The sequence below is a fragment of the Phyllosticta citribraziliensis genome (genome assembly GCF_038025025.1).
Source record: "Phyllosticta citribraziliensis strain CPC 17464 chromosome Unknown J3D65scaffold_3, whole genome shotgun sequence".
NCBI classification, from domain to species: Eukaryota; Fungi; Ascomycota; class Dothideomycetes; order Botryosphaeriales; family Phyllostictaceae; genus Phyllosticta; species Phyllosticta citribraziliensis.
Window position 1 is genome coordinate 182,341 of NW_027117340.1, and position 23,255 is coordinate 205,595.

The 23,255-nt window shown below is 56.8% G+C and overlaps 8 protein-coding genes across 8 annotated transcripts; 4 read left to right on the forward strand and 4 right to left on the reverse strand.

The window, feature by feature from the left end:
* Nucleotides 1-73: 73 nt before the first annotated feature.
* J3D65DRAFT_674751 (negative regulator of mitosis) lies at nucleotides 74-6,118 on the forward strand (the record flags this gene model as incomplete). Its single annotated transcript, XM_066803557.1, has 3 exons — nucleotides 74-1,783; nucleotides 1,833-3,090; nucleotides 3,135-6,118. The coding sequence occupies exons 1-3, from the start codon at nucleotides 149-151 to the stop codon at nucleotides 6,116-6,118; spliced, it is 5,877 nt and encodes a 1,958-aa protein (XP_066657446.1). The 5' UTR covers nucleotides 74-148.
* A 178-nt stretch (nucleotides 6,119-6,296) lies between these two features.
* Nucleotides 6,297-8,718, reverse strand: J3D65DRAFT_615572 (uncharacterized protein). Its single transcript, XM_066799341.1, has 2 exons — nucleotides 8,140-8,718; nucleotides 6,297-8,093 (listed from the first exon to the last, which is right to left on the reverse strand). The coding sequence occupies exons 1-2, from the start codon at nucleotides 8,423-8,425 to the stop codon at nucleotides 6,472-6,474; spliced, it is 1,908 nt and encodes a 635-aa protein (XP_066657447.1). The 5' UTR covers nucleotides 8,426-8,718; the 3' UTR covers nucleotides 6,297-6,471.
* A 212-nt stretch (nucleotides 8,719-8,930) lies between these two features.
* On the reverse strand, nucleotides 8,931-12,028 carry J3D65DRAFT_615574 (uncharacterized protein). Its single transcript, XM_066799342.1, has 3 exons — nucleotides 11,549-12,028; nucleotides 10,261-11,490; nucleotides 8,931-10,215 (listed from the first exon to the last, which is right to left on the reverse strand). Exons 1-3 carry the CDS (start codon nucleotides 11,987-11,989, stop codon nucleotides 9,328-9,330), a joined length of 2,559 nt encoding a protein of 852 aa, XP_066657448.1. The 5' UTR covers nucleotides 11,990-12,028; the 3' UTR covers nucleotides 8,931-9,327.
* A 323-nt stretch (nucleotides 12,029-12,351) lies between these two features.
* On the forward strand, nucleotides 12,352-12,863 carry J3D65DRAFT_665287 (putative eukaryotic translation initiation factor eIF-1A subunit; the record flags this gene model as incomplete). Its single annotated transcript, XM_066802832.1, has 2 exons — nucleotides 12,352-12,451; nucleotides 12,502-12,863. 2 exons carry the CDS (start codon nucleotides 12,352-12,354, stop codon nucleotides 12,861-12,863), a joined length of 462 nt encoding a protein of 153 aa, XP_066657449.1.
* Nucleotides 12,864-13,420: 557 nt separating this feature from the next.
* Nucleotides 13,421-13,656, forward strand: J3D65DRAFT_615579 (uncharacterized protein). Its single transcript, XM_066799343.1, has one exon. The coding sequence runs from the start codon at nucleotides 13,430-13,432 to the stop codon at nucleotides 13,646-13,648; it is 219 nt and encodes a 72-aa protein (XP_066657450.1). The 5' UTR covers nucleotides 13,421-13,429; the 3' UTR covers nucleotides 13,649-13,656.
* A 701-nt stretch (nucleotides 13,657-14,357) lies between these two features.
* J3D65DRAFT_237967 (uncharacterized protein) lies at nucleotides 14,358-17,832 on the reverse strand. The gene is made up of 3 exons (XM_066794734.1): nucleotides 17,404-17,832; nucleotides 15,481-17,349; nucleotides 14,358-15,430 (listed from the first exon to the last, which is right to left on the reverse strand). Exons 1-3 carry the CDS (start codon nucleotides 17,740-17,742, stop codon nucleotides 14,657-14,659), a joined length of 2,982 nt encoding a protein of 993 aa, XP_066657451.1. The 5' UTR covers nucleotides 17,743-17,832; the 3' UTR covers nucleotides 14,358-14,656.
* Nucleotides 17,833-18,121: 289 nt separating this feature from the next.
* Nucleotides 18,122-22,063, reverse strand: J3D65DRAFT_566702 (putative DNA repair protein Rad18). The gene is made up of 8 exons (XM_066797605.1): nucleotides 21,889-22,063; nucleotides 21,394-21,839; nucleotides 20,038-21,348; nucleotides 19,896-19,989; nucleotides 19,579-19,850; nucleotides 18,875-19,531; nucleotides 18,723-18,825; nucleotides 18,122-18,670 (listed from the first exon to the last, which is right to left on the reverse strand). Exons 1-8 carry the CDS (start codon nucleotides 21,988-21,990, stop codon nucleotides 18,182-18,184), a joined length of 3,474 nt encoding a protein of 1,157 aa, XP_066657452.1. The 5' UTR covers nucleotides 21,991-22,063; the 3' UTR covers nucleotides 18,122-18,181.
* A 76-nt stretch (nucleotides 22,064-22,139) lies between these two features.
* J3D65DRAFT_615586 (clp protease-like protein) lies at nucleotides 22,140-23,248 on the forward strand. Its single transcript, XM_066799344.1, has 5 exons — nucleotides 22,140-22,365; nucleotides 22,413-22,431; nucleotides 22,483-22,508; nucleotides 22,561-22,702; nucleotides 22,750-23,248. The coding sequence occupies exons 1-5, from the start codon at nucleotides 22,210-22,212 to the stop codon at nucleotides 23,145-23,147; spliced, it is 741 nt and encodes a 246-aa protein (XP_066657453.1). The 5' UTR covers nucleotides 22,140-22,209; the 3' UTR covers nucleotides 23,148-23,248.
* The last annotated feature ends 7 nt before the right edge of the window (nucleotides 23,249-23,255 follow it).

Genomic DNA, 23,255 nt, shown 5'->3' on the forward strand with positions numbered 1-23,255 from the left:
GGAGCAGCGGAAGCTTCGCTAGAGCTTTGAAGTTTCCCGCAAGTCGCGTCTCCCCGCGATGCGCCCAGGTGAACAACAAACACCGAACACCGCTCCGCGACTATGCCACGACGTCGCCAGCCGCTTCCATGTCCCCTCTGCACAAACAATGGCATCCATTCGCTCATTGGGTGTCCACTCACCCGCCGCCCTTCCCTACCTGATCGCCGAAGGATACCTGCCTGAGAATGCGCCGCCCGAGGCCTACACCTGGGACACGTACAACGACGATGGCGGCGACGAGGAAATTACCTACACCGACACCTGCGTCGTCTGGGCCCGCGGTGGCATTGTTCGCAAAACCTTCAACTTCTCCGTCGAACGGGAAAAGGTGCTGCAGGCCGTCTTGACCTGGTTTCCGTCCGATGAGACGACCTCGAAAAAAGATGGACAGGGAGGCAAGCTTTCCAGAGCTTTGGCAGTCTTTCTCAAGACTCAGGCGCATATCTTCTTCCTGGCTGGCTCAGCACATGTCGTAAACCTCCCGTTTGAGGTCGAGCGCGTCTTCCCAGCGCCCCGCGGCCTTTTGATACAGAGAAAGATTTCGACTTTGGATCTTTCTCCTGCCAGTCCGCCTGCACCCACGGCTCCCCCGAATTCCTTCTTTACAAGTCAGCCGACCCAGTCTCAATCCTCCCAATTCGCATTCGCCAACGCCTTGACACCTCGACGCTCCCGATCAACCAACTTGACTTCTCTATTCGGCGACCTTTTGAAGTCGGGAACGAATCCGGTTGCGGATGGCCTTCCCCGTCTTTTCTCGTTTACTGATCCCTTCTCGGAGATGGGCTTGGTGGTAGCAGCTCAGTCGACGTCTATGCGGGCTTCCTTTTCGGCCAGAAGGTCCGGTTCGAAAACGGTCGAACCGGTAGACAAGGCGGAAGAAGTTCTCTACGTCACGAAGCAGAATGAAGTGCAAAACACTGAAGGTTCCACCGACAAGCCTCTCATCTTGGTCGTCACCGCAAACTATGACAAGAGAGCCTATTCTGTATGGTATGCGTCGTACGTTGACCCAAAGCCTGCATCTGCCAAAAAAGGACGTCGAACTTCCTTCTCCGCAAGCAGGTCGCGGCGTCGAAGTTCTTACAATCCCGGGACCGGTGCTACAACTCCTTTGAGCACCAGAGGGGGTTTTCGGGAAAGCTTTGGTCCTGGCCGCAGCCAAATGGCCAGCTCATTCAACGGCAGCCAGACGAGGGAGCCCAGTGGAGAGCAGACTGCCGAAGAAGCGTTCGCATCGCAGCTTGACCCAGAGACGGATCTCGCCAGCCAACCTAGCAGGGCCTCCAGAAGAGTCAGCTCCTTGATCTCACGCGCAGACTTGTCTAGCAGTTTTGACAAGTCGGCTTTCCAAGACCTCGCCACCCATCGGTCTGGTCTTCGGGATAGCCTTGGAGTCCATGGGCGAAGAGGCCAGTCTTTTGGTGGATTTGGCAAGACGAGTATAGGCCCGAGTTCTCGGCCTGTATCGCGCAAGACCAGGGCGTCGACGCCGGGAGACGTGTCCCAGATTAGTCTGGTCGCAGTATCGCTGGACGACAATCTCGATGACGACTTGGATGACACTTTGGACGACTCTCAGATTCCCGACGAAATTCTGATCGACGACGAGAGCGGAACCAGTGGGCTTCAAGAGCCCGTGGCCGGCTTGCGCCGAGAGCTGGTCTTGGTGAAGTTTTCTGAAATTCCTTTTGGAACTTCGGAGAGCATCTTCCGCTCCTCTGTGAGCTTCAAATTGTCGGTAGGTTGAAGCTCATCGCCTTGGCTATTCTCATGTTGACAACATCTAGGACCAACCTAAGATCTTCACGTTGAGAGCACCGCAATCCTTTACCGAGTCGGCGACGAACGACGGACGCTTCTTCATCTACATGATGCAAAAATCAAAGGGTGAGCTTGTTGAGCATGAGTTTATTGTGCAAAGAAGACGGCTCCCTTCGCATGGTCCTGACGGCCCTCGTGGCAAGGCTGACGAGTCATCAATGTTGATTCCGATTGGGATCAATACCCAGCGCCAATTGAAGTACGCAGACGCCACAAGGATTTACGACGAGGGTATTGAAAGAGTCCTTGCTCTGAGTAAAGATGGCCCGCTCACCCTTTTTGCCGGCTGGTGTCCCCGAGCACGTGCGACGCTGGCTCTGCCTGCAAAGCTCAGGATTGTCGATCCTGATGATCTTGGGCTCTCCACAGAGCTTGAGAGCCGGTTGATAGATACGCCCAACTTTCAAGAGTTTGCGCATCCTACCTCGACTGGAATCTTCTGTCTCCGCGATGAATCAGGCCACTACCATCGCCTCCAGACGCAGCTTTGGCCTAGAAATGACATTGTTTTGAGAGTTCTCCGAGTGTGCCGACTCGTGCTGCCGTTCCCACAAGGAGAACACATCTTGGCGATATGGTGGGACATTTCTAGGAATCTGCAAGGCGAGACGCGCTTCGACATTGAGTGGGCCTCCATAGTCTCTGCTCTCTTCACATTTGCTGTCAGCAGTATCGATCCACAGTCTGTCCGCCTCACAGACACATTGCACTCTGTCGACGCTACTCCGAGCAGGCGATCCCACAAGAAAAATAGCTCCGAGGAACCGTTTGATCTCATGTGGCGTTATGTAACCCAAGACCATGCCGCCAGAACTTGGGACGGCCCAGCATGGGCGTGGGTCGAACAGACGTTGGCGAATGCCTCCACCGGTTTCAAACGAAAGAGCGATTTCATACCTTTCTGTGCCAAAACTGCCCGCGAATTTTTGCATCAACCTCTCGGACAGTCTCTCATCTTTGATGCGACCGGTAGGTCAACAAGATCGAAACATTCAGACTCTCACGCCACTCATCTCCCATCGCTCTTGGTCGCCTTGCATCTATTGCGAGAGGAATCAAAGCTCGACCTCTTGACCAAGGACTTCAAGTCTTCCGAGACGGGCAATCTCGCACCGGTTCTGGCGCAGTTGGGCAGATGGCTTGATTGGGATTTTTGGGATTGGAGAAATGGCAACTTCTTTGGTCTTGACGGTGGAAGTCAAGATCACTGGGTATATGAAGACGGTAGGACGTTGCAGGCCCGACAAGAATGTTGCTGACTTGACCAGATTCAATCACGACCGTTACGCTGCCCAACTCGCCGTGGGAGAAGCCACCTTCGATATTTGAGTGGCTCGAATCCACTCTGAATCCCCAAGGCTTTCAGAATTTCCCCACGCTCGACATGCTTGTCGGACAAGCCGACAAGTCCACGACTTCGTTCGCCTCCCAGACCCTTGCCCGGGTTGTGACTGAATTGACGCCTCGCACGGTGGCGCTATGTCTGTACCTCGCAAAGGTTCGAAAGAGGGACAGGACATCGAGCGCCAAAGTCGAATTGATGATTGGTTCTGGAATCAATCACGGCATGCTCGAGACATTTCCTGCAGCGGTCGTGGCTGGTATGCACGAGGCGATTGTCGAGTGTCAGGCAAGTCCGCCGACCACGTGGAACGACACACTGCTCGAGATTGTGGGCAGAGAAGACTTGCACATGCTGCTGAAACCCCACGCCGAGTGGTCACCAAGCCAGTCGCAGCCGACCAATGCCGTTGCAACTCGCGATGTCCATAGCATTTGCCAGACGGCAGAAGCAACCGACTCCGTTCAAACATCTTCAGAAGCCGACAGGCACATGATTACTCGACTCATCTTCAGTGAAGACCGAAGATATATCGAAGCACTCCGCTTGCTGGAGCCCCTGCGACCCGCAGTAGCCGAATGCACACCGGATCCGTCGTGGACAGAAGCACAGCATTTGGACGCCCAGCAGAGCGTCATGCAGTGGGTTATGCTGCGCACTTTTGCCTTGCCACCAGGGCATTCCATGCTCCAATACGACAGCAAGAGGCCAATGGTGACGGAAAAGTATCCTTTGCACGGATTTACGACGCTGTGCATAATGAAGCCATTGAACAACACCGTCAGCGCAGACAGGACCACTTATACCGAAGAGAAGTTTGCCTGGGCATTTTTCCACGCCGGCGTCTCTGCTGGTCTGAGTATCTCAAAGCAGGCCGACGGCATCGACACCTCTTGGATTGCCTTCAACAAGCCACCCGAGCTCAGCAATAAGCATGCCGGTCTCTTGCTTGGACTCGGCTTGAATGGACACCTCAAGAAAGTGGCAAAGTGGCTCTCGTTCAAGTACCTCACCCCCAAGCACAGCATGACGTCGATCGGTCTGCTTCTCGGCCTTTCCGTATCGTACATGGGCACCATGGATACGCTCGTCACGCGGCTATTGTCTGTTCACGTCACTCGAATGCTGCCTCCTGGCGCTGCCGACCTGAACCTTCCTCCCCTCGCGCAGACTTCAGGCCTCATGGGCATTGGGCTGTTGTATTTGAATACACAACACCGTCGGATGAGCGAGATTATGCTTTCCGAAATCGAGCACGTCGAGCTTGAAGATCCGTCAGCGCCGAGGTACAACGTCAAAGACGAGGGCTACAGGCTGGCAGCTGGGTTCGCGCTTGGCCTCATCAACCTCGGACAGGGCAACGATCTGAAAGGTCTCCACGACATGCGCCTGGTCGAGAGATTGCTGACGGTGGCGGTCGGACCACGTCCAGTGGATGTCGTCCACGTCCTCGACCAAGCAACAGCCGGAGCCGTCATTGCAGTTGCTCTCATTTTCATGAAGACGAACAACTGGTCCGTGGCTCAAAGAATTGATGTTCCCGACACGCTGCCCCAGTTCGACTACGTTCGGCCAGACATGTTCCTTTTGCGCACATTGGCGAGACACCTCATCATGTGGGACGACATTCGAGCAGACCACGCATGGATTTTGAAGAACCTGCCGCCAGAGTACGAAGTCAACCACACTCTGAAGCAGATCAAGGTGCTCCGCAGCGAGTACCTGCCTTTCTACAACATCGTGGCTGGCCTTTTGTGGAGCATTTCCCTCAGGTACGCAGGCACCGGAGACGTCCAGGTCCGCGACTTTCTCGTCGAATATCTGGACCAATTCATCCGCATCTGCCACCTCCCTGCCATGCGGTACGACGCCCGCCTGACCCGCCACACAGTCCGTAACTGCCAGGACCTGATAGCACTGGCAGCGGCCACGGTCATGGCCGGTACAGGAGACATTGTCGTCTTTCGACGGCTGCGTCTGCTGCACGGCCGCATCAGTCCCGACGTGCCGTACGGCTCGCACTTTGCGGCGCACATGGCCATCGGTGCCCTATTCCTAGCCGGAGGCAGCTACACATTCGGGACGACGAACCTGGCCATCGCTGCGCTCGTGTGCGCCTTCTACCCGCTCTTCCCGACCGACGTGCTCGACAACAAGGCGCACCTGCAAGCGTTCCGGCACTTTTGGGTGCTGGCATCTGAGCCGCGCTGCCTCATCGTGCGCGACGTCGAAACGCACCGCGCCATCTCGCTCCCCTTTGTGCTGCAGCTGCGCGACGGCAGCGTCGAGGAGCGCACCGCGCCCTGCCTGCTGCCCAACCTCGACACCGTCGCCAGCCTGCGCACGGCGTCGCCCGACTTCTGGCAGGTGACGCTCGACTTCGCCGCCAACGCCGCGCACCGTGGCGCCTTTGGCCGCTCGCAGACGATCCACGTGCGCCGGCGCCCTGCGCACGAGGCGCACAGCTCGACCTTCTCCGCCACGCTGACGGCCCTGAACGACGCGCAGGTGGCGGCGACGGCGGCGGCGGCCTCGGCACGCGCCATGTGGGACTGGGTGTTTGCGCTGCCGGCGCTGCGCGAGGATCACCAGCACCACAACCAAAACGCGTCGTCGACGACGAGCCTCGTCTCGCGCGCCGACATCAGCCTCGTGCTCCCGCCCGACCCGCACAGCAGCGCGCTGGTCGAGACAAAGGGCACCGTCGTCGACGACCGGCTCGTGCTGCGGGCGGCGGCCGAGGGCGCGGCGCAGCGCGCGCGGCTCGAGGAGCTGCGGCTGCTGTTTCGCTGGGCGGAGCGCGAGGTCGAGACGGGGGGCCGGCTGCGCTGGTTGGGGAAGGAGGTTGTTGAGGGGTTGAGGGCTGTTGTGGCGGAGAGGGCGCGGAGGATTGGGGGGGGAGGCGGGTAGGGGGTAAGGTTAAGGGGAGGAGCTTGCGTTTCGAGGTAGAAGCATGGCTGTGGCATTTGTATAGATGGTAGAAAAAGTAATCTGCTGTCACGTCGATTCGTTCACCGCCACCGCGCGAAATTCCAACGTGGCCATCTACATGATCTGGTGCAAGACGGACAGCGCGAATGAACAGTACTGATCAGTGATGCACAGACAACGAACAAGCAACGGCAACAAAGCTAGCTCGACGCGATAAAGCTACAAGGTCAATCTATCAACGTATCAACGTATCAACCTGCCTGCGCGGTGGAATGACGCAACTCCGCTCCACTCTGGATCGAACGAAATTAAGTACAGTTGTACAAACAAACTCACGCCTTGACGCCCCTCCTCGCCCTGTCCTTCTCCTTCTCTTTCTCCTTCTCCTTCTCTTTCTCCTTCTCCTTCTCTTTCTCAGACCCACTGCCACTCCCACTACTACCCCACCGCCACAGCGCGCCAAACATCCCGCCCCTCTTCTTCCGCGCCTGCACATCCCCATCCCCAACAACCACAGTGGCACCAGCACCTTTCCCGTCAGCACCAGCACCACCCTTCGACGGCTCCTCGACCAACGCAGCACCGGCAGGAGTAGAAGTAGGCAAACCTCCGCCCCACCCCGCCTCAGCATTCAGCCGCGCAGCGCGCTCCGCGTCCCACGGCCCGTCGGCCCAGCGCGCCATGGGGATCTCGCCGAGCTTGGTGCTGTCGGACGTGAAGCTGTAGACGGAAGCGGGGGCGGGGACGGAGGAGCGGCGGCGGGGCGGATGCAGAGGAGGATACGCCGATGCTTGTAGCGTTTTTGGTGGGGGAGGTGGGACTACTGCGGCGGCGGCAGTGTTTGTGGTGAGTTGGTGGTGGTAGTATTGGTGAGGAGGAGCATTGTCGGCGGGCGGCGCAGGCTGCGATTGGGCGGTAGGCTGAGGTGGAGGAGGTGTGGGTTGCGATTTGGGCGGCGGCGGCGGAGAGGAAGCGGCAGGGCGCTCGGCCAGCGGGATCGGCGGCATGGACGAGTGGCGCTGCGGGCGGAGGCGCGAGGTGGAGCGTTGGCTCGTCGGCTGCTGCGATGGGGGCGCCTGGAGCGAGGCCGGGTACGGCGAGTAAGGCAGCAAATTGCTGGTCAGCCCATGGTTGCGCTGCTCTCGCTGCTGCGGCGTCAGGGGTATCTTAGGGGGCTTCGGAGGCGGTCCGCCTGCCGCATTTCTTGGGCCGTGGATGTAAGAATGGGAGCGTCTGAGAGCGTTCTCTGGGCGGTTATAGACTGGGGAGCCGGGGTAGGGGGGTGGCATCCGGGACCAGGGGAGAGGCGAAGACGGCGGCAGCGCGTGTTCGGGAATGGGTTCGGCGGCTAGACTGGTCATGCTCCTGAATACCTTCTTCTTAGGCATCTTGTGCAGTTTGGGGGGAGGAGGAGGCCGTTGTGCTCCGGCCGTCGTGGTTGCGTCTGGACTGAGGGACCGGGGAGACGCGTTCGATGGCTTGCCGGGCTGCATGGCAGGCGTCGAGCTCGACGGCTTGAGTCTGCTTTTGCGCGGCCGCACCATGACGAGCCGCGACTGCGAGCCTTTTGGTTTGGGACCCTTGGTAGGCGGTGGCGGTGCGGCGCCATTGGGTGCTTGCTTGACGGCCAGGAGGCTTGGTTTCTTCTCGACCGGCTTCTGTCCGCGTGTGGACTGCAGGTCGACCACGGAGCCACAGTCGGCATGCTTCGGGCTTTGGCAACTGGAACAGTAGGGCCCGCGGCTGTCGAGGTTGGCTTGGGACTGGGATAAGCGTCGATACAGCTGATCCAGGGCGTCAATCGCTTCGGATCTGGAGCAGTCGGACAGACGCGCCAAGCTCTTGAAGTCGAGATTGGATTCGTTTTTGCCGTGGCAGAGAAAGGTCGAGATGATTGCCACCAGGCCGGTGTTGAGCTTCAGCAGGACTTCCGTGAGAGACGCGTGCGCAATGACTAGATACAGGTCAGCTTGGTGTCTTTACAATCCGTAGAAACTCACCATCTCCCCGAGCAAACCTCTCGCCAGCGTGGCTGCGGTTTGTTTGGTAGCGGTCCTGGATTTCGACGGGTCCGCGTTGCAGCGACTTGCCGAGCTGCAATTCGTCGTCCAAGGAGTCCTGAACAGGAGTCGGATGAGCCTTGGAGCTGTGCGTCTTTCTCGACTTTTTCCTCTTGCCCCGCCTGTCCCGCAGTTTTCTAAAGACATCCAGTCCGCTGGTAAAGGCCGTGACGATGGCAAAGACGGAGGCTTCGACCTTGGCCGGGGCGGCCTGCTCGACGGCCATTGCTCTCTGGACGGCAGCCTGTTGCTGATTGATTCACGGCGGGGCGGAGATCAGATATAAACAGGTCAGTCAATCAATGGGGTCCAGTCGAGGCATGAGGAGCGATAGGGTTATAGCACGGGCAACATTCCTGCCTCCTGTGAGCGGCGGTGGGACAGGCCTGGCGGGAGGTGCATCCGGAGGCGCGACGTCAACGTGATGTGAGCCATGGGCCTGTTTTGTCCTATGGATGGCGCAGCTCGCGGCGACAGGCATGTTCCCTTCCCCGGGAGCAGCGTCGAAACAGGCGTTTGGTGCGACTGTGCGTCGCTGCTGTGCGTGCCTGGCGAGCCGAAGCGTACGGTTCGGGGGGGCCTGGCGCGCGGTGCATTGGTCGCTCGTACAGCCACACGAAACGCTTCTGGCTCGCCTCCGATGCTTGCGTCCGCTGCTGGACATCCTATCTCCAGCATGATGCTGCGGACGACGCTGCAAATGCTGCTCAACAGATACCTGCGATGTTTGACGTTCTTGTGAGTGGCTGTACTCTCAACCCCATGCCATTCTGGCCAAGGCACAGTGATCCCGCATTATATTCGAGCCTTCGTGATTTTTTTTTTTTTTTTTTTCAACTGTGACGTACCATGTCTTGGACATGGTGTTGGGAGAATTCCCTGGAACAATCAAAGCACTGCTGCTGCTTTGCAGAACAGGTCGTGTGCATTTCCCCTCATCGGGAGCCTGCGTCTATATGCCCCCCATGCTTGAATATCAGACGCTGCTATGACGACGCTGTCCCTCTGCACCCATACACAGCTTCCACGGCCTAATTGGAGGACCATCATCTTCCCATCCGATCAAAAGGGGTATAATCATCATCGACTAACTGCCGTGCCTCCTATTTCATGCTGCAACGCCCCCAACTACTTCTTCACACTGAACTCGTCGCCCGCTCTGACAAGCACCTCCTCCTCCACCATGCGGCTCAGCAACACGCCGACCTCCTCCACTCCAAATGGGAATCCACCCATCAACGCCCGTTTTAGCATGGCCTGCACGCGCTCGGCGCTCATGCGCCCCTGATTCGTCAGCATGCCCATGACAAACTGCCGGTACATGGCCATGTTGTCGACGAGAATGTCTTCGGCTCGCTTGACAGCCGAAGCTTGTTCCTCTGCGGCGGCCGCCGCTGCTGCCGCTGCCGCCGCCGTGGTCGACGACGACGGCGCATCGCTGAGTGACTCGAGTACCGTGTACGTGTTGGGCGTCGACTCGGTAAGGACGAGCTGTGCGACCCAGAATATGAGAGCCGAGCGGAGTAGCGTTTCGTCGAGCTCAAGAACAGCTTCGAGCTCATCAACCGTCTTGGTGACGGGTCGAGACTGTGACGAGTCGACGTCGTCCTCGTTGAATGCATGAATGACTGCCGCTTGCCACGGAGTAACCTCAAGGTCGAGATGGCGGTCCGCAAAGTCGAGAGAGATCGACACGCGCCCCAGCGCAGGGAGCCAGTGAAGCTTGCGCATGTCCTTGATGGCTTCGAAGCCGGCGGCATAGTCTTGGAGGGCTGACTGCACGGGACCTGGAAGAGGAAATTCGTCCTCGCGAAGTGAAGGCCAAAAGAAGGCCGACAAAATGTGAGAGTTGACTTGAATGTCGTGCGATTTGTTGGTGCCCGCAGCGGTTTGCAGCAGAGTCTGGTGTATCTGCTTGTTGATGCGTTTCGATTCGAGAACGTCTCTGAGCATGACCTCGCAGGCTTGCAGATTGTTCTCGCCAAGGCGGACCTTGAAGAACTCGAGCAGTCGGATCTGGGTCGTGTTAGCGCTCGCCTGTAGGATAACTGGCTGACTTGCCTCCTTTTCAAAGTCCACGCTCTCGCTTCGCAACAAGTGCTCACCCCAAATGGTCTTGAGCTCCGAAATAAAGTCGTCCTTATCGTACAAGGTCAAAAGGTAGCCGAGTACATTCTCCGACTTGGACTTTCGATATTCCGTCGACGCATCAACAGGATCAGGCACCCAATTCATGTTGCCCCAGTCCAGCTCGATGTCCAGTTCTTCAGACCCAGACGTCATTGGATTGAGCATTTCGGTCGCAATCTCGACACTAATCTCCTGGCCTGGGTCGATGCGGTTGCCATCTTCATCGACGATTTCGGCCAACAGACTGGAGACGATGATGCTGGCCGTATCTTCGCGATCCCGCAGGTAGCGGCGGATTGGCCTAGCGACCTTTTCAAGCAGAATTCCTTTGGGATCCAATTCGACAAAGGCACGAATCACGTAAATGTAGGTGTCTAGTATGTGCGTCGTGGTGGCGCCTGCGTGTAGCAAGCGGCGCGCGAGCTGCTGCAAGAAGCTGTGGGTGAGGTGGTTGCGTGCTGCGGGTGTCGAAATGTATTCTCTGAGATCTAGTATCGCACCCAAGGAGCTGTCCCAATTGACAACGTAATCAAAGAGGTTGTCGACGCGAGCTCTGCCTAGCCGGCCAATGGCCATTTCGGTCCATTGGTGAATGTTGGTCTCAATCGTCTCCTCGCCGCAGGTCAAACTCGACATCAAATCGTTTACCAAGGGAGCGAAACCGTCCCTGATCCACTCTTTCAGATTCTTGGTGACTGACCGTCTGCCGTACCAGTCCACCTTCATGTAGTGGCTGCCAATGAAGGAGTCCATCAACCGGTCCATGGCATGCGCTACAGCTCTCTGTGCACAATCCCGGCCAAGACCTACATCGTGCAGCTCACGAAGCAACTTGGTGACGGACTGCCGCAGCCTTTGTCCGTTTTCGCGCGCGGCATCTTTTGGAAAACTGTCTTGCAGGTCGAAGAGGTGGCATCCGACATCAAGCAGGACATGTGCCAAAGTTTTTGTGAAGCGCTGTTGAGGCAAGGCATGCAAAAATGTCGTGTGCAGTTCCCTCTTGAACTTGGTCGATGCGCGCAGGGCACGGTCCGCACCAGAGGTGTTCTTGATGATGGGCACGAGGTGATCCTGCAACGGCGGCACGTATTGAGACTGAGCATTCTTGAGAAGCTTTACCGTCTCCTGCAGTACTGGCAGCGCACGCGCGGTTGGGATGGGCTGTCTGCATCAGAACGTCGAATTACATTGCTTCTCGGTCCCGGATCGATCAACCTACAGCATCCCAGAGGTCTCTCAAGGCCGGCCGCACACAGGCGACAAAGTTGTCCCGCGCCTCGTCCAGGTACCAGTCAAGAAGGGCAGCCTGCCCATCGTTGCCACTCCGGATCAAGTATTTCAATGCCTCGTCCACGTCCGCAGGGACTCGGTGTTTGCGCGAGCGGGCCCTCGAGACGACATCGGTAGGCAGAGGTACGGGCAGCTTCAAGAATCTGGTGGCCGTATTCCAGGCGACGTTGCGATTCAGCGGGTGGCTGGAACGACCGCTGGAGGAGTTGCCCGGCCGATGGTGCTGGTGGTCGTGGCTGCGCGTGACAACGCCGACGCCATGGTCGGTTGCGGCGGCGTGGGTCAGGGCATGCGATGGGTTGGATTTGGACGGCAGCGGAAAGACGGAGGCGAAGATGAGGGAGCGATTGTCGTGTATGGCGGCGGCCATGGCGAGGCAGACTATGGCGGCATGGGAGCGGTTGTGGAGAGGTGATGTTGTTGAGCTGGAGATGGATGGTCGCGGGTTCACGTGCAGAGCCAGCGCACAAGCGAAAAGGCTTGGCGCGGACAGTGAGTGGCCCAGCACACGTCAATTGCACACTGCAGGCTGTGGGCCTACAAAAGAAGGCGGCGGCCCAGCGCCTTTTCGACGTCTCCCCTCCACCCCACACCTCACCACCCACCAACCCACCAACCCAACCACCGGCCGTCCCCGCCACGGTCGCCCTCACATAACAACTCTACTCTGCGCCCGAGCCGCACCTCTCCAGAGAGCACAAGTCTCAGCGCCCCACCACCCACACCACCGCCATGCCCAAGAACAAGGGAAAGGGCGGTAAGAACCGCAGAAGGGGCAAGAACGAGAACGACAACGAGAAGCGCGAGCTCGTCTTCAAGGAGGAAGGCCAAGGTGCGTCACTTGTGTCATCATTCTGTAATCTCAGCTAACACCTCTACCAGAATACGCCCAAGTAGTCAAGATGCTCGGCAACGGACGCCTGGAGGCGCAGTGCTTCGACGGCGAAAAGCGACTCGCACACATCCGCGGCAAGCTGCGCAAAAAGGTGTGGATCAACCAGGGCGACATCATTCTGCTGTCGCTGCGCGACTACCAGGACGAAAAGGGCGACGTCATCCTCAAGTACAATGCCGACGAGGCGCGCTCGCTCAAGGCCTACGGCGAGCTGCCCGAGACGGCCAAGATCAACGAGACCGACACGTACGGCGCCGACGGCGACGAGGGCGGCATCGGCTTCGAGTTTGACGAGGACCGGAGCAGCGACGACGAGGGCGTCAAGGAGGTCGACATTGATGACATTTGAGCGCGCTGCATGCGCTCAACCCCCTCCCGTGGGCGTCTCTGCCCCCGCGAGCCCGCTCTGTGGGGCGAACTCTGGGAGCGAACGAACCGATGCTTGGGATCCATGGTCTGCGGGGCTTTCCGTCAATCAGTCAGTCAGTCACGACGCGATGGAGTTTTGGGGGTTGTTGGGCAACACAAGGCTGCTCGTGCCGCTTGCTTCATCGGGTCCATCGCCAGTCAGCCAATCTGTCAGCACTTGCTCAACCGTGCAGCAACAGGAGCAGCAGTCAGCCAGCCAGCCAGCCAGCCTCAATCCAATCGAGCCGCGGCCTCCTCCCCATCAGCACAGAGCCTGCCAAGACATGGCACACCGGGATCTCATTGTTCTTCGTCCCTTGTTTTTTTCGTCTCGGGGATGCCACCGGTCAAAGCCAAAAAAATCATATGAACTCTTTAAACCTCATTGTTTGTTGATATTGTCTCGTGTCGTTCGTGTATGCTGTGTCCTAGTCTATGCTTCCTACCAACCTACCAACCTAAGTGCCTTGGAAGGTAGCTAACACGACTAACTATCTACTCGAATCCATGCGCCCATCCACGATCAATTTGAACCTGGTTTTGTTGCCCATTTTTTTCATCCTCATTACACGCACCCACCCTCTCCCTCCCTCACTCCGCCTAAACCACAAAACGCAGTCTGAACCCCAATCCCCAACAACCCCCCAAACAAAAAGCGCTCCCCATCAATTTTTCCCTTCGTCCTCTGCACCACGCGTACCAACCACCTCATACCACATCCGGTGACCCTCCACCAACTGCCTCTCGGCTATCCCATCAATTAAGAAACACGACGACAACGACAACGACGACCGACAAGAAGGAGAAATGGAATAGAATAGAGTGGTAGGTAGGTAGGTAAGTAGGTAGCACTAGACGGAATCATCCACAGTCTGTCTGTCTCTGTCTGTCTCTGTGTCGCTCCTGCTGCTGCTTCTGCTTTCTCGCCATCTCGCCCGCTCGCTCGGCCCGCTCTCATCCATACTGTGTCTGTGTCGTTCGCCGAAAGGGAAGGGAAAAGAAGAGCAGAGAAAAGGAGGAACGCCATTCCGACCATACCATACCGAACCGAACCGAACCGGACCCTCATACTCCCCGCTCCCTCTCCCTCGCTTGCCACACACCCTGACTCAAATTAAAAAGAAGAACCTAAAAAGAGGAACGAAGATAGAGCAAAGGAAACAACTTGAGAAGCCATCCGTTCATTTGATTTAGCCCGTCATCATCATCTGCAGCGAGCTAGCTGTATAGCGACCTTCGCTCAATCAAGCACCGGGAAAGATGGAAAGAGAGAAGGAAGGAAGCATGAATGGATAGATAAATCGGAATGTAATCGAGGCAGAAGCAGAAAAAGAAGAGAAGAAAAGATGGGGCTAGAGAGGGGGGGCATAGGAGGGAAAAGGCCGTCGTGTGTCGTCGTCGTCAAGTTTGCCGTTCGTCCGTCCATGTGTCTGTCGTTTGAAAAGAGGACGTAGATAGACCGTTCCGTCCGTCCGTCCGTCCGTGAGAGGATAAAAGGGAAAGAGAGATGAAAGTGATTTTGACCGAATGGAGAGAAAAAGGAAAAGAGCAGAACTAACAAAGCGAAGAAGAAAAAAGAGAATATGCACCAGGGGGTATGTGTGTGTGCGTGCATCAACGCAAAGAAGAAAAAAGAATTTGTCGTCCAAGAGCAGCAGCAGCAGCAGCAGCAGCGGCAATAGCTAGCCTTCTCTTCAAGATGGACCAGCCCAGGGCAAGTCATGCGACAATGACCTACAACTTCCCATGCCTGCCCTTGAAAATGGCCACCTTGTCGTCGTAGAAGAGAATCTCGCGCAGCCGCAGCCGCTGGCCGGCGCAGCTCTCGTCCAGACTGCCCGCCGAGCTGCCCGCGCCCCAGACCTCGCTGCCGTCCTCGGTCTCGTCGTCGTCCTCGTCGGCGTCTTCATCGTCGACAAAGACGTCGCCGTCGTTGGCGTTGTGGTTGCCTGCTATTATGCCCACGCCGCCGGCCGCTGTTGCTGCTGCGCCGTTGGCGTTGATGCCGCCAGCACCGCCGCCACCTGGCCCGCCTGGGCCTGTGGGATCGTCGTCGTCGTCTACGTCGTCATCATCGTCTTCCGTCTCTTCGTCCACGTCCTCGTCGTCCAGCTCTCCTGTTGCCGCGGCGGCATGCGCCTCTTCGTCTTCAATCCCAACGGGCTCGTCGTCCTCGTCGTCTGAGAACCCAAGGCCAGGCGCGGCTCCAGCACCGTTGGGCGCACCCGAAGAGCCTGCGGCGGCATGATGCTGGTTGTGATGGGCGCCATGATGCGCGTAGTAGCGGTCATACGGCGAGGGGACGACCTTGTTTTCGAGGACTTCGAAGCACTTGTTTTGAATGCCCATATAGCAGATTTCGACTTCGGGCCGCAGGGTGATGATATCGACAATTTGCATGGCGAGCTCTCGTGGATCGATATTGTTGCCGTGCGCGTGGTCGGCAATGTGTGGGATGTAGAGAGAGCGAAGCGTGGGTACTTGTGGTAGACGTTGGAGGAAAAAGTGCTGACCGCGTTAGTCAAATTCATATACCACATCGAATTCAGAAAACTTACCCAGTCGAGGTAGTCAATGCAAAATGCGAGTTCTCGCAGATTGCACATCCGACCACTGGTTATGAAAGTAATGATTTCACGATTCAACATCCACCGCCTCCACCGCGTGCTCGTCGGCGCACGATCTCCAGTGCCCTTTTCGCTGCTGTCTATCATGACCTTCTTCAGGCTTGCACGATGCCTCTTCAACGCACCGCGAAAGATGACGTTGATGGTGACATTGGAGTGATAGGTGCGGTCCTCTTGCAAAAACAAGACTTCCAGGCTGTTTGGCGGCAGAGTCTCCTTGATGAACGATATCAGAGAGACAGAAACAGTGTTGGTGTGAATCTTTTTGAGGTTGAGACGGTACTCCGGGCGACTGTGAGTCTTTGCCGAAGATCCTCTGACGTGCGATTGCGGACCACGGGGCGCAAATTCTCTGCGCAGAGTTCGCCACAGTGTCTCGTGCCCACTGCAATTCAGCAGCGTCAAGGCCGTGAGTTTTGACCAGTCAAACGCCTGCAACATCACCGGCACCGACATGGGTACGCGTTCGAGCTCAAGCGTTTCCAGCTTGAGTTTGGTGTTCAACAGAGGACCCAGATTCTTTTCTCGTTCCCGACGCTCTGCCTCCAATGCCCGTTCTCGAAGAGGTTTTCTCGAAGGTGGTGTCTGGTAAGTCGAATTGTCCGCAGGCACAACTCCCGAAGTTGCATCAAACTCACGACCATCGACGCCGGAAGCATGAGGCAGGTTGACTTCGCTCTTGGTCACAGAAGGCCCATGCTCCCAGACGCGATCTACCGTGCCAGGTGGGCTGTCCGTACCTTGGCTCTCGGTGTTGTGCCGCAAGTTGTAGACTCGGCCGACAAGAATGCCCAAAACTCCTCCCAATCTCTTGTCACCAATCTTGCTCGCTGCAGTCCAGAGCGTGCTGTGATCGACTTGCTGCGTCCCAGCACCTTCCCAAGGCATCACCCACTCTCTCTCATGTTCGTAGGCATTCTTGGCAATTCCAATCCGCAGCTCGCGCAGCTTCTTTTGCGAACGACCGATCAAGATGGCCATTTCATCGAGATAGGGAAGCTCATCAATGTCGAGGACGCTCAAACTTTTCAGAGCTGGAATCACTGAAAATGTGGGGTGCTCAACGCGATCGATTGCCGTCAGTGCTGACGCGCTGTGCGGCACGGGAACCACGATGGGAGCTTGCGCCGCACCAACACCGCTTGCATTGTGGGCGTGAGGCGGAGGCGGCGGCAAGTTGCTGACCGGCATAGGAGGAGGCGGCACTGACAGGTCTGCGCCAGAATTGTCGTGCCACCGGATCCACAAACGCTCCAGCCTGCAATCTTGCCCGTCGTCTCTATCTGCAAGAGACGACAGTGCCAGCCAGACGTCTCTCAAAACGCCCGTTGGCATGTCCCAAACAAACGTCTCCAAGTTCCTCATGCGGGCTACGGCCACGGCCACCAGCGTTCCAAGCATCTTGCCGCCCTCCTTGGTGATGAGATAGTCTTGCACCCACTCAACCGGACCATTTCCGAGCGAGAACTTTTTGGTGTACCTGGCAAAGTAGTTGCCTCGACGTCGTCTCGGAATCGGAAAGGGTTCGGCCGATTGTCGTTGTTGTGCGCTGCTGGGGGTTCGAGTCTGCTTCAAGTGCCGTGCCTGATCTCGTTGCCATTGCGACTCTCCGAATATCTCCTCTCCCATGACCAGTGTCGCCAGCCCATATGTCAAGGCGTCAACTCCAGATCGCTGCTCCGAGTTTACTGTGCTGTCGGGCCACACAATGTCGAAGCGGGAGTAAATGTAGGGTATGGTGAGGTTGTGCAGTGCGGAATGGCACAATGCTAGTGAGGTGAGGTCGTTGGTGTGCGGCAGCTGGTGTTCGTTAGCTTTGCATTTCGCATTCCAGCCTTGCGAGTCGCGTCTCACATGGTTGATGATCTCCTTGAGAATATCCACGGGCAGGTCGAGCAGGCGCAGCGGGCCCTTCTTTTCGGCGATGGCAGTCCATTCCTTCTCCTTGCCGTTGAGAAGCTTGGAGATTGCGTCTCGCGAATGGTGCGCCTGGGAATCCATCGAATCGCAATCGGTCTGCCTGGAGGAGGAGGAATCGGCGTCGTCGTCGTCGTCGTGAAGTGGTGCGGAGTCGGAGCTGTTTGCAGGTTTGGCGGAGGGCGGCGCAGAGCGGCTCGCGGGCGGATCTTGGTTGGACGAGGGCGTCAAAGTGCCGTCTGACGGGTATGGGCTAGGAGGAGACGAAGAATCCATCGCAACCGTGTTTCAGTGGAGCATGGGCGAAGCGCATGTGTTGTGGTACAGGCTCGCGCTTGCGCGGTGGTGAAGGCGGCAGCGGGTTACTCAGGCAGAGAGGTTGGAGGCGTGAGGCGTTGATGGAGGTGGGAGCTGGGCGGACGGAGAGCTAGGGAAGCCAAGGAGCTGCAGTGGCAGATGAGATGGCTGGCGAGAACAGAGCAGGGCAGGCTGTTGGTGGTGTCTGGGGAGCGGAAGTTGGTGGTTGGTTGGTTGGTTGAGGTACGGGCTGCGGACTGACCGACTACCGGCCCAGGCGAAGCGGAGGTGGACCTCAGGGCGTTGCCGTTGCGCGCACGGCCCACCAGTCTAGCCCACTACAGCCCATGGCGGAACATCAGACATGCACTCATTACTATTTATCAACTGACCACGCAAAACTACATTTCCAGACTCCCTAATTCAACGTCGTCTGTCCCCGCTCCGGATCGCTCATCTTGATAATCTTCACATCCGTCCCGAGACTAACATTGCCCATGGCCTGTGGCGTGATGAACAAAAACTGCTTGCTTGGAGACCCCCGGCAAGACTCGATGATCATCTTCATCGACATCTCGCGGTTGACGTTGTCCATGAACACGTCAAACTCGTCCAGGCACCGCGTCGGCGCTCCCATGGCGTCCCACAGCGACAGCAGCAGGCACACGGTCGAGAAAGACTTTTCGCCGCCCGAGAGCGTCTTGGTCTGACGCCCAGATGCGTCGCGCTTCGTAATGTCCGGCTCGACGCTGATGGAAAGCTCCTTGTTGGTCGTGTCGATCATCAAGCTTCCTCTGAACTTGCGTGCCGAAAGCATGTACGTGAACGTCACGCTGGCTCGATCCGCTATCAAGATGCGGAACTTGGTCAGCCGTCCTCTCCGTTTCATCAGACTGTCCTTGAGCATCTGCACAAATGCAATTAGCAGTCTGTCAGGCAACCTCTAGTCATCAACATACCAAATTCGTCTTTTGCAGTTTCTTCTGACCCACTCTGGCCCTTGCATAGGCAGCTTTGGCCTCGTAAAGTGCCTGTCTCAACTCTTGAGCCGACCCACCTAGCCTGATAGCCGTCAGTCATTTACATTTTGAAAACAGACGCTGGCACTTACGCTCGTTCTTGCTCTTGGAGGTCTTGCATGAGCTTTTTGGCCTTCTCTTCCAGGCTCTTCGATGTTTCGTCCTCGGGAACGGCTACGCGCGTGCAAACCGCATTCGCTTGCTCAATAAATTCCGATACTGTTTCTTCTTGCTCCCTCCTCTGGGTCTCAACCCCTTCTCTCTCTTGTCGAAGTTCGTGAACCTCTGCCAGGGCAACGTTCTTACGCTGCAACGCGCGGTGGCGGACATCTTCCAACTTTTCGACTCGGGATTCTGCCTTTCTGACTTGCACGCCGATTTGGTCGATTTTTGCCTGAATCTCTCGAATTTTCTCATTGAGAGCCCTTTCCTTGCCTTGCATCCTTCTCACCTCTGCTTTGGCATCCTCGAACAACTGGATGTGGGCTTCTGTGGTCTCTTCTGCCTCTCTCAACTGCCTCTCCAATTCTTCGAGCCGGCCATCCTGTGGCTGTTCGGCCTCGAGTGCGTCTTGCATCTTCTCCCAGTCCTCTTGGGCCTTTTGCGATTCGACTTGGAGGTTCCTCGTGTTTCTCTTGTGTCGCTCCAGGGACTGCTTCGCTTTGGTGTCCGCTTCTTGTCGCCTTCTGAATTCCGCTTCGAGGCCCGCCAGCTCGTCTTTCAACCGCTGCAGGGTTTCATTTGCGGCACTGTCAAAATTAGTCCCTGATCAACCCACAATAAGTGGAGCACGCACTTGATTTGGGATTCTACCGCTGTTTGCATGCGTGCTCCGTCTGTCCAGCCCGAGACGGGAGCCTCGGATCGTGCACCAGCGCCCGTCCAGCCAAGACGACGTCCATCTTCATGAGACCCTCTTGCGAAGCAAAAGACTTGCTTTACGTTGCGTGGTCTGCCCGACTCGTTGCCGTAGGCATACTCGAAAGCTTCTCTTTGGTCCTCGATCAGGACTGCTTGTTCCGCACCATTGGTGATGATTGACAGGTTCCGAATGATATCATGTTTAAACTGCACACGTTAGCAGGCAGCCTGTATTTACATGGCCGATTCTACCTCGAGGACCCTCAGCCAAGTGTCGACATCGGGAGCGGGTTCATTGTTCGAAACGTCAATCGGAGCTGCAGGACAGATGATGACTGGAGCGTCGCTAGGAGCAGTCAGCCAGTTGATGGGAAAATGAGATGGTGGGGCTTACTATCTTGCTGACTTCATGAGCTCGCGTAGCGTGCTTTCATCTCTCTTGTTCGTGACAGCGAAGCCAGCAAGGCTTTTGCCATACGACCTTTCAAGAATGGGCGACCACTTTGGCTTCAGTAATTTGATTTCACGACCAATAGGCCCGACAGGCGTGTCGCGGAATTTGCTCTTATTCCGTTCGATCGCTTGTAGAAGCTGCGGTAGTTCGCGTGGGAAGGCCGACATCCATTTGCCTTGATTTGACCTAAGTCTGTTGATGCGGTCCTTCTGTTGGTTCACTTCTTCACGCTTCTTTTGGACGACGACGCGTTGTGTGTTGTATCGCTGCTCGGCCTCGTTCCTGTCCCTCTCAAAGGGCCCAAAGTTGCCTTTTGCCTCGTCATAAGCGCGTTGCGCTTCTTCTGCCCTAGTCTTGGCCTCTTGGATTTCCTCGAGCCTTCTTGCATGTTCGCCGCCGACGGCGTCTGCTTGGCGCTGCTGCTCTTCCTCGATTTGCCTCTTGAGGTTGGAAACATTCTTCTTGTCGTTTTGCATGTGGCCTTTGATGTCACGTTGTTGGGCGTTGGCAGTAAACATTTCGTTCCGATTGGTGGAGAGCTCGCTCTCCTGGCTCTCCTTCTCTTCTTGAAAAGGAGCTGCCGACTCCTGCTGTTCCCGTACGAGCCGCTGCGCTTCTTCGAGACGTTCAATTGCGCGATCAAAATCCTGAGCAGCCGCGTCTGCCTGTTGATTCTTTTGTTCAATCTCCGTGTCGCAGGTACCGATGCGCTCCGTGACGGTTTCGAGAGCTCTCTCCTGGTCTCGCACCTGGGACCAAGTGTACATCCGCGTGAAGTTGTCTTTTTTCGCTCGCATCTCTTCATGTTGGTCAGCCAGGTTCTTTTTCCTCCGGGCTTCTTCGAAATTCTCCCTCAACTCCTTCACGTCGTCACCGCAGACCTCCAGCTTTGCATCAATCTCCTCGATGAGTTGAGCAAAGAGCAGGTAGTCTCGGTTGAGATGAGCAATCTGAGTTCCCTCCTGGAAAAACTTGTATTTGTCGCTGGCAGTCGACGAATTCAGAAACTGGCGGGCCATGTCCTGAGAGAGGACGTTCATTGGGTTATCCATCTGCAGCTGAAACGCATCCGCGATGTTCTCCAGCTCCTGTCTCTTGGTCGACTTGACATGGTGATGGGCGTCTCTGATCTTGAATCCGCTCGTGCCCTTCATATCAAACCAGCGCTCGATGATGATGGAATCGCCGTAGATGTGGGGCTGGTAAGCACTAGCGCCTTGGTTTTTGATGGTTACGAGTACATTAGCCGACCTGGTAGGGTTAGAGATGAACCTTCTTCAGGCGTGGTTGACTCACTCTTCACCCTCCTTGATAAAGTTCTTGAGACTTTGACCACGATTCGTGGCAGTGGCCTTGGCACCGAGGCACAGCGTAAGTGCAGTCAGGACGGCGCTCTTTCCACTGCCGTTGTGGCCGATGATGAAGTTGATGAGCGGGCCCAAGGACACCGTCAGGTGCGAGTGACACATGAAGTTCCGGCATTCGATTTGCTCCACAATGGCATTGTCGGCTGGGAAGTTGTCTCTCACAGCCTTGTGTTTTACGTCGATCCTCTGCCAGAGGGTGGCTTTGCGATCTTCGGGTCTGCCCAAGTCCAAGGCCACTGCATCGTCCACATTCCATTGAGTTAGTTTGGGCCTGTCATTGGTTTCGTCGTAACCATCGGGCAGGATGAGGGTGTCCTCGTTGTCTTGTGAGGCGGCAGATGCGGTGGATGCGGTCGAGAGTCGTTGGCGTTTGTTCTGTCACAGCGTGAGTAGTTGCCCAGTCCAGTGGTAAGGGTAGACTTACGCCGTTTTGAAGGTAGCTAGGGCTGCCGTTTGGAGTCTCTTCTTCGTCGTCGTCCTCGTAGACTGTAGGAGCACGATGACGCCTCGCAGGAATGGGCACCATGGCGGCTTGATTTCAGAGAAATGGGGCAGTGGTGGTGGCAGCCGACCAGAGTGACGAGGAGTGGTTCCGGTTGTGCACGGCGGCGGCCGAGACGCGTCTCTGAGTTGGGTTACGCGCGACGGGCAAGCGCGTTGATGACATAACCACAGGACCCGCACCCGCGGCAACCACTTCGACAGAGCCGCCGCTCTCTCGATTCCATCACTCCGCCTATCCAACATGACGAGCTTATTCCCGAGGGCTCTGAGGCTCTCGACACTCCAGCAGAGCTCCAGACTGGGCCTGCGAACCTTTACCGGCCTATCCCGCGATGCGCACGCCGGCGCTGCTCCGACCCGCGGATGGACACCAACGCCCTACGTGACCGAGACGGTTGTATGTTTCTCAGCTTCGAATAGCCCGGGATGAAGCTGACTGAGTAGGCTGGCGGCTGGCACACTTGTGAGTTGACAAGCGACTGAATGAGACGCACTGGACTAATGCGACTGGAAGACGACATCTTCTCCCGTTTGCTCAAAGTACGATGCGTCCCTCAAAGCGCATAGTTCGCGACTAAAATGTCAAATTTAGGAGCGCATAGTGTGTCTGAATGGACAAGTCGACGATAGTTTATCCGCGTCCATCGTAGCACAGCTGCTCTTCCTCGAAGCCGACAATCCGGAGAAGCCCATCAGCCTTTACATAAACTCTCCCGGTGGTTCAGTCACAGCAGGTTGTGACCCAGCCCTCAACAGTGGACATTGGACTAATGGAAGCTAGGACTCGCCATCTACGACACCATGACCTACATCCGCCCACCCGTCACAACAATCTGCGTCGGACAAGCTGCGAGCATGGGTTCGCTACTGCTCTGCGGTGGAGCCGCCGGCATGAGATATTGCCTACCGCACAGCTCCATCATGATCCACCAACCGAGTGGCGGCTATGTGGGACAGGCTTCCGACATTGCGATTCACGCCGAGGAGATTCTGCGCGTGAGGAAGCGGCTGAATATGATCTACCAGAAGCATCTCACCAAATCGCACACATTGGAGGAGATTGACAGGATGATGGAGCGCGACAAGTTCATGTCGGCTGAGGAGGCAGTGGAGCTGGGATTGATTGACAAGATTTTGGAGAGAAGAGATGCGGACGAGAAGAAGGAAGAAAGCAAGTAAGGTAGATTTACGGATGGTTGGTGGAACCCATGTTGCGCAGTAATCCACCTATGACGCGGTCTTGGCGCGGGACTTAGCGACACTCCGCGTCTGTTTCGTCGCACCTCA

Coding starts and splice junctions, on each gene's coding strand:
- J3D65DRAFT_615579 (XM_066799343.1), top strand. CDS start 13,430: ATGCGCCCATCCACGATCAATTTGAACCTGGTTTTGTTGCCCATTTTT.
- J3D65DRAFT_615574 (XM_066799342.1), bottom strand. CDS start 11,989: ATGGCCGCCGCCATACACGACAATCGCTCCCTCATCTTCGCCTCCGTC. Junction 11,491..11,548: donor TGAGAGACCTCTGGGATGCT/GTAGGTTGATCG, acceptor TGATGCAGACAG/CCCATCCCAACCGCGCGTGC. Junction 10,216..10,260: donor GCGTGGACTTTGAAAAGGAG/GCAAGTCAGCCA, acceptor AACACGACCCAG/ATCCGACTGCTCGAGTTCTT.
- J3D65DRAFT_615572 (XM_066799341.1), bottom strand. CDS start 8,425: ATGGCCGTCGAGCAGGCCGCCCCGGCCAAGGTCGAAGCCTCCGTCTTT. Junction 8,094..8,139: donor GAGGTTTGCTCGGGGAGATG/GTGAGTTTCTAC, acceptor ACCTGTATCTAG/TCATTGCGCACGCGTCTCTC.
- J3D65DRAFT_566702 (XM_066797605.1), bottom strand. CDS start 21,990: ATGGTGCCCATTCCTGCGAGGCGTCATCGTGCTCCTACAGTCTACGAG. Junction 19,532..19,578: donor GCGGTAGAATCCCAAATCAA/GTGCGTGCTCCA, acceptor TAATTTTGACAG/TGCCGCAAATGAAACCCTGC. Junction 18,671..18,722: donor AACTGCAAAAGACGAATTTG/GTATGTTGATGA, acceptor GCATTTGTGCAG/ATGCTCAAGGACAGTCTGAT.
- J3D65DRAFT_237967 (XM_066794734.1), bottom strand. CDS start 17,742: ATGGATTCTTCGTCTCCTCCTAGCCCATACCCGTCAGACGGCACTTTG. Junction 17,350..17,403: donor TCAAGGAGATCATCAACCAT/GTGAGACGCGAC, acceptor AACGAACACCAG/CTGCCGCACACCAACGACCT. Junction 15,431..15,480: donor GCATTGACTACCTCGACTGG/GTAAGTTTTCTG, acceptor TAACGCGGTCAG/CACTTTTTCCTCCAACGTCT.
- J3D65DRAFT_615586 (XM_066799344.1), top strand. CDS start 22,210: ATGACGAGCTTATTCCCGAGGGCTCTGAGGCTCTCGACACTCCAGCAG. Junction 22,509..22,560: donor TCTTCTCCCGTTTGCTCAAA/GTACGATGCGTC, acceptor TGTCAAATTTAG/GAGCGCATAGTGTGTCTGAA. Junction 22,703..22,749: donor CGGTGGTTCAGTCACAGCAG/GTTGTGACCCAG, acceptor AATGGAAGCTAG/GACTCGCCATCTACGACACC.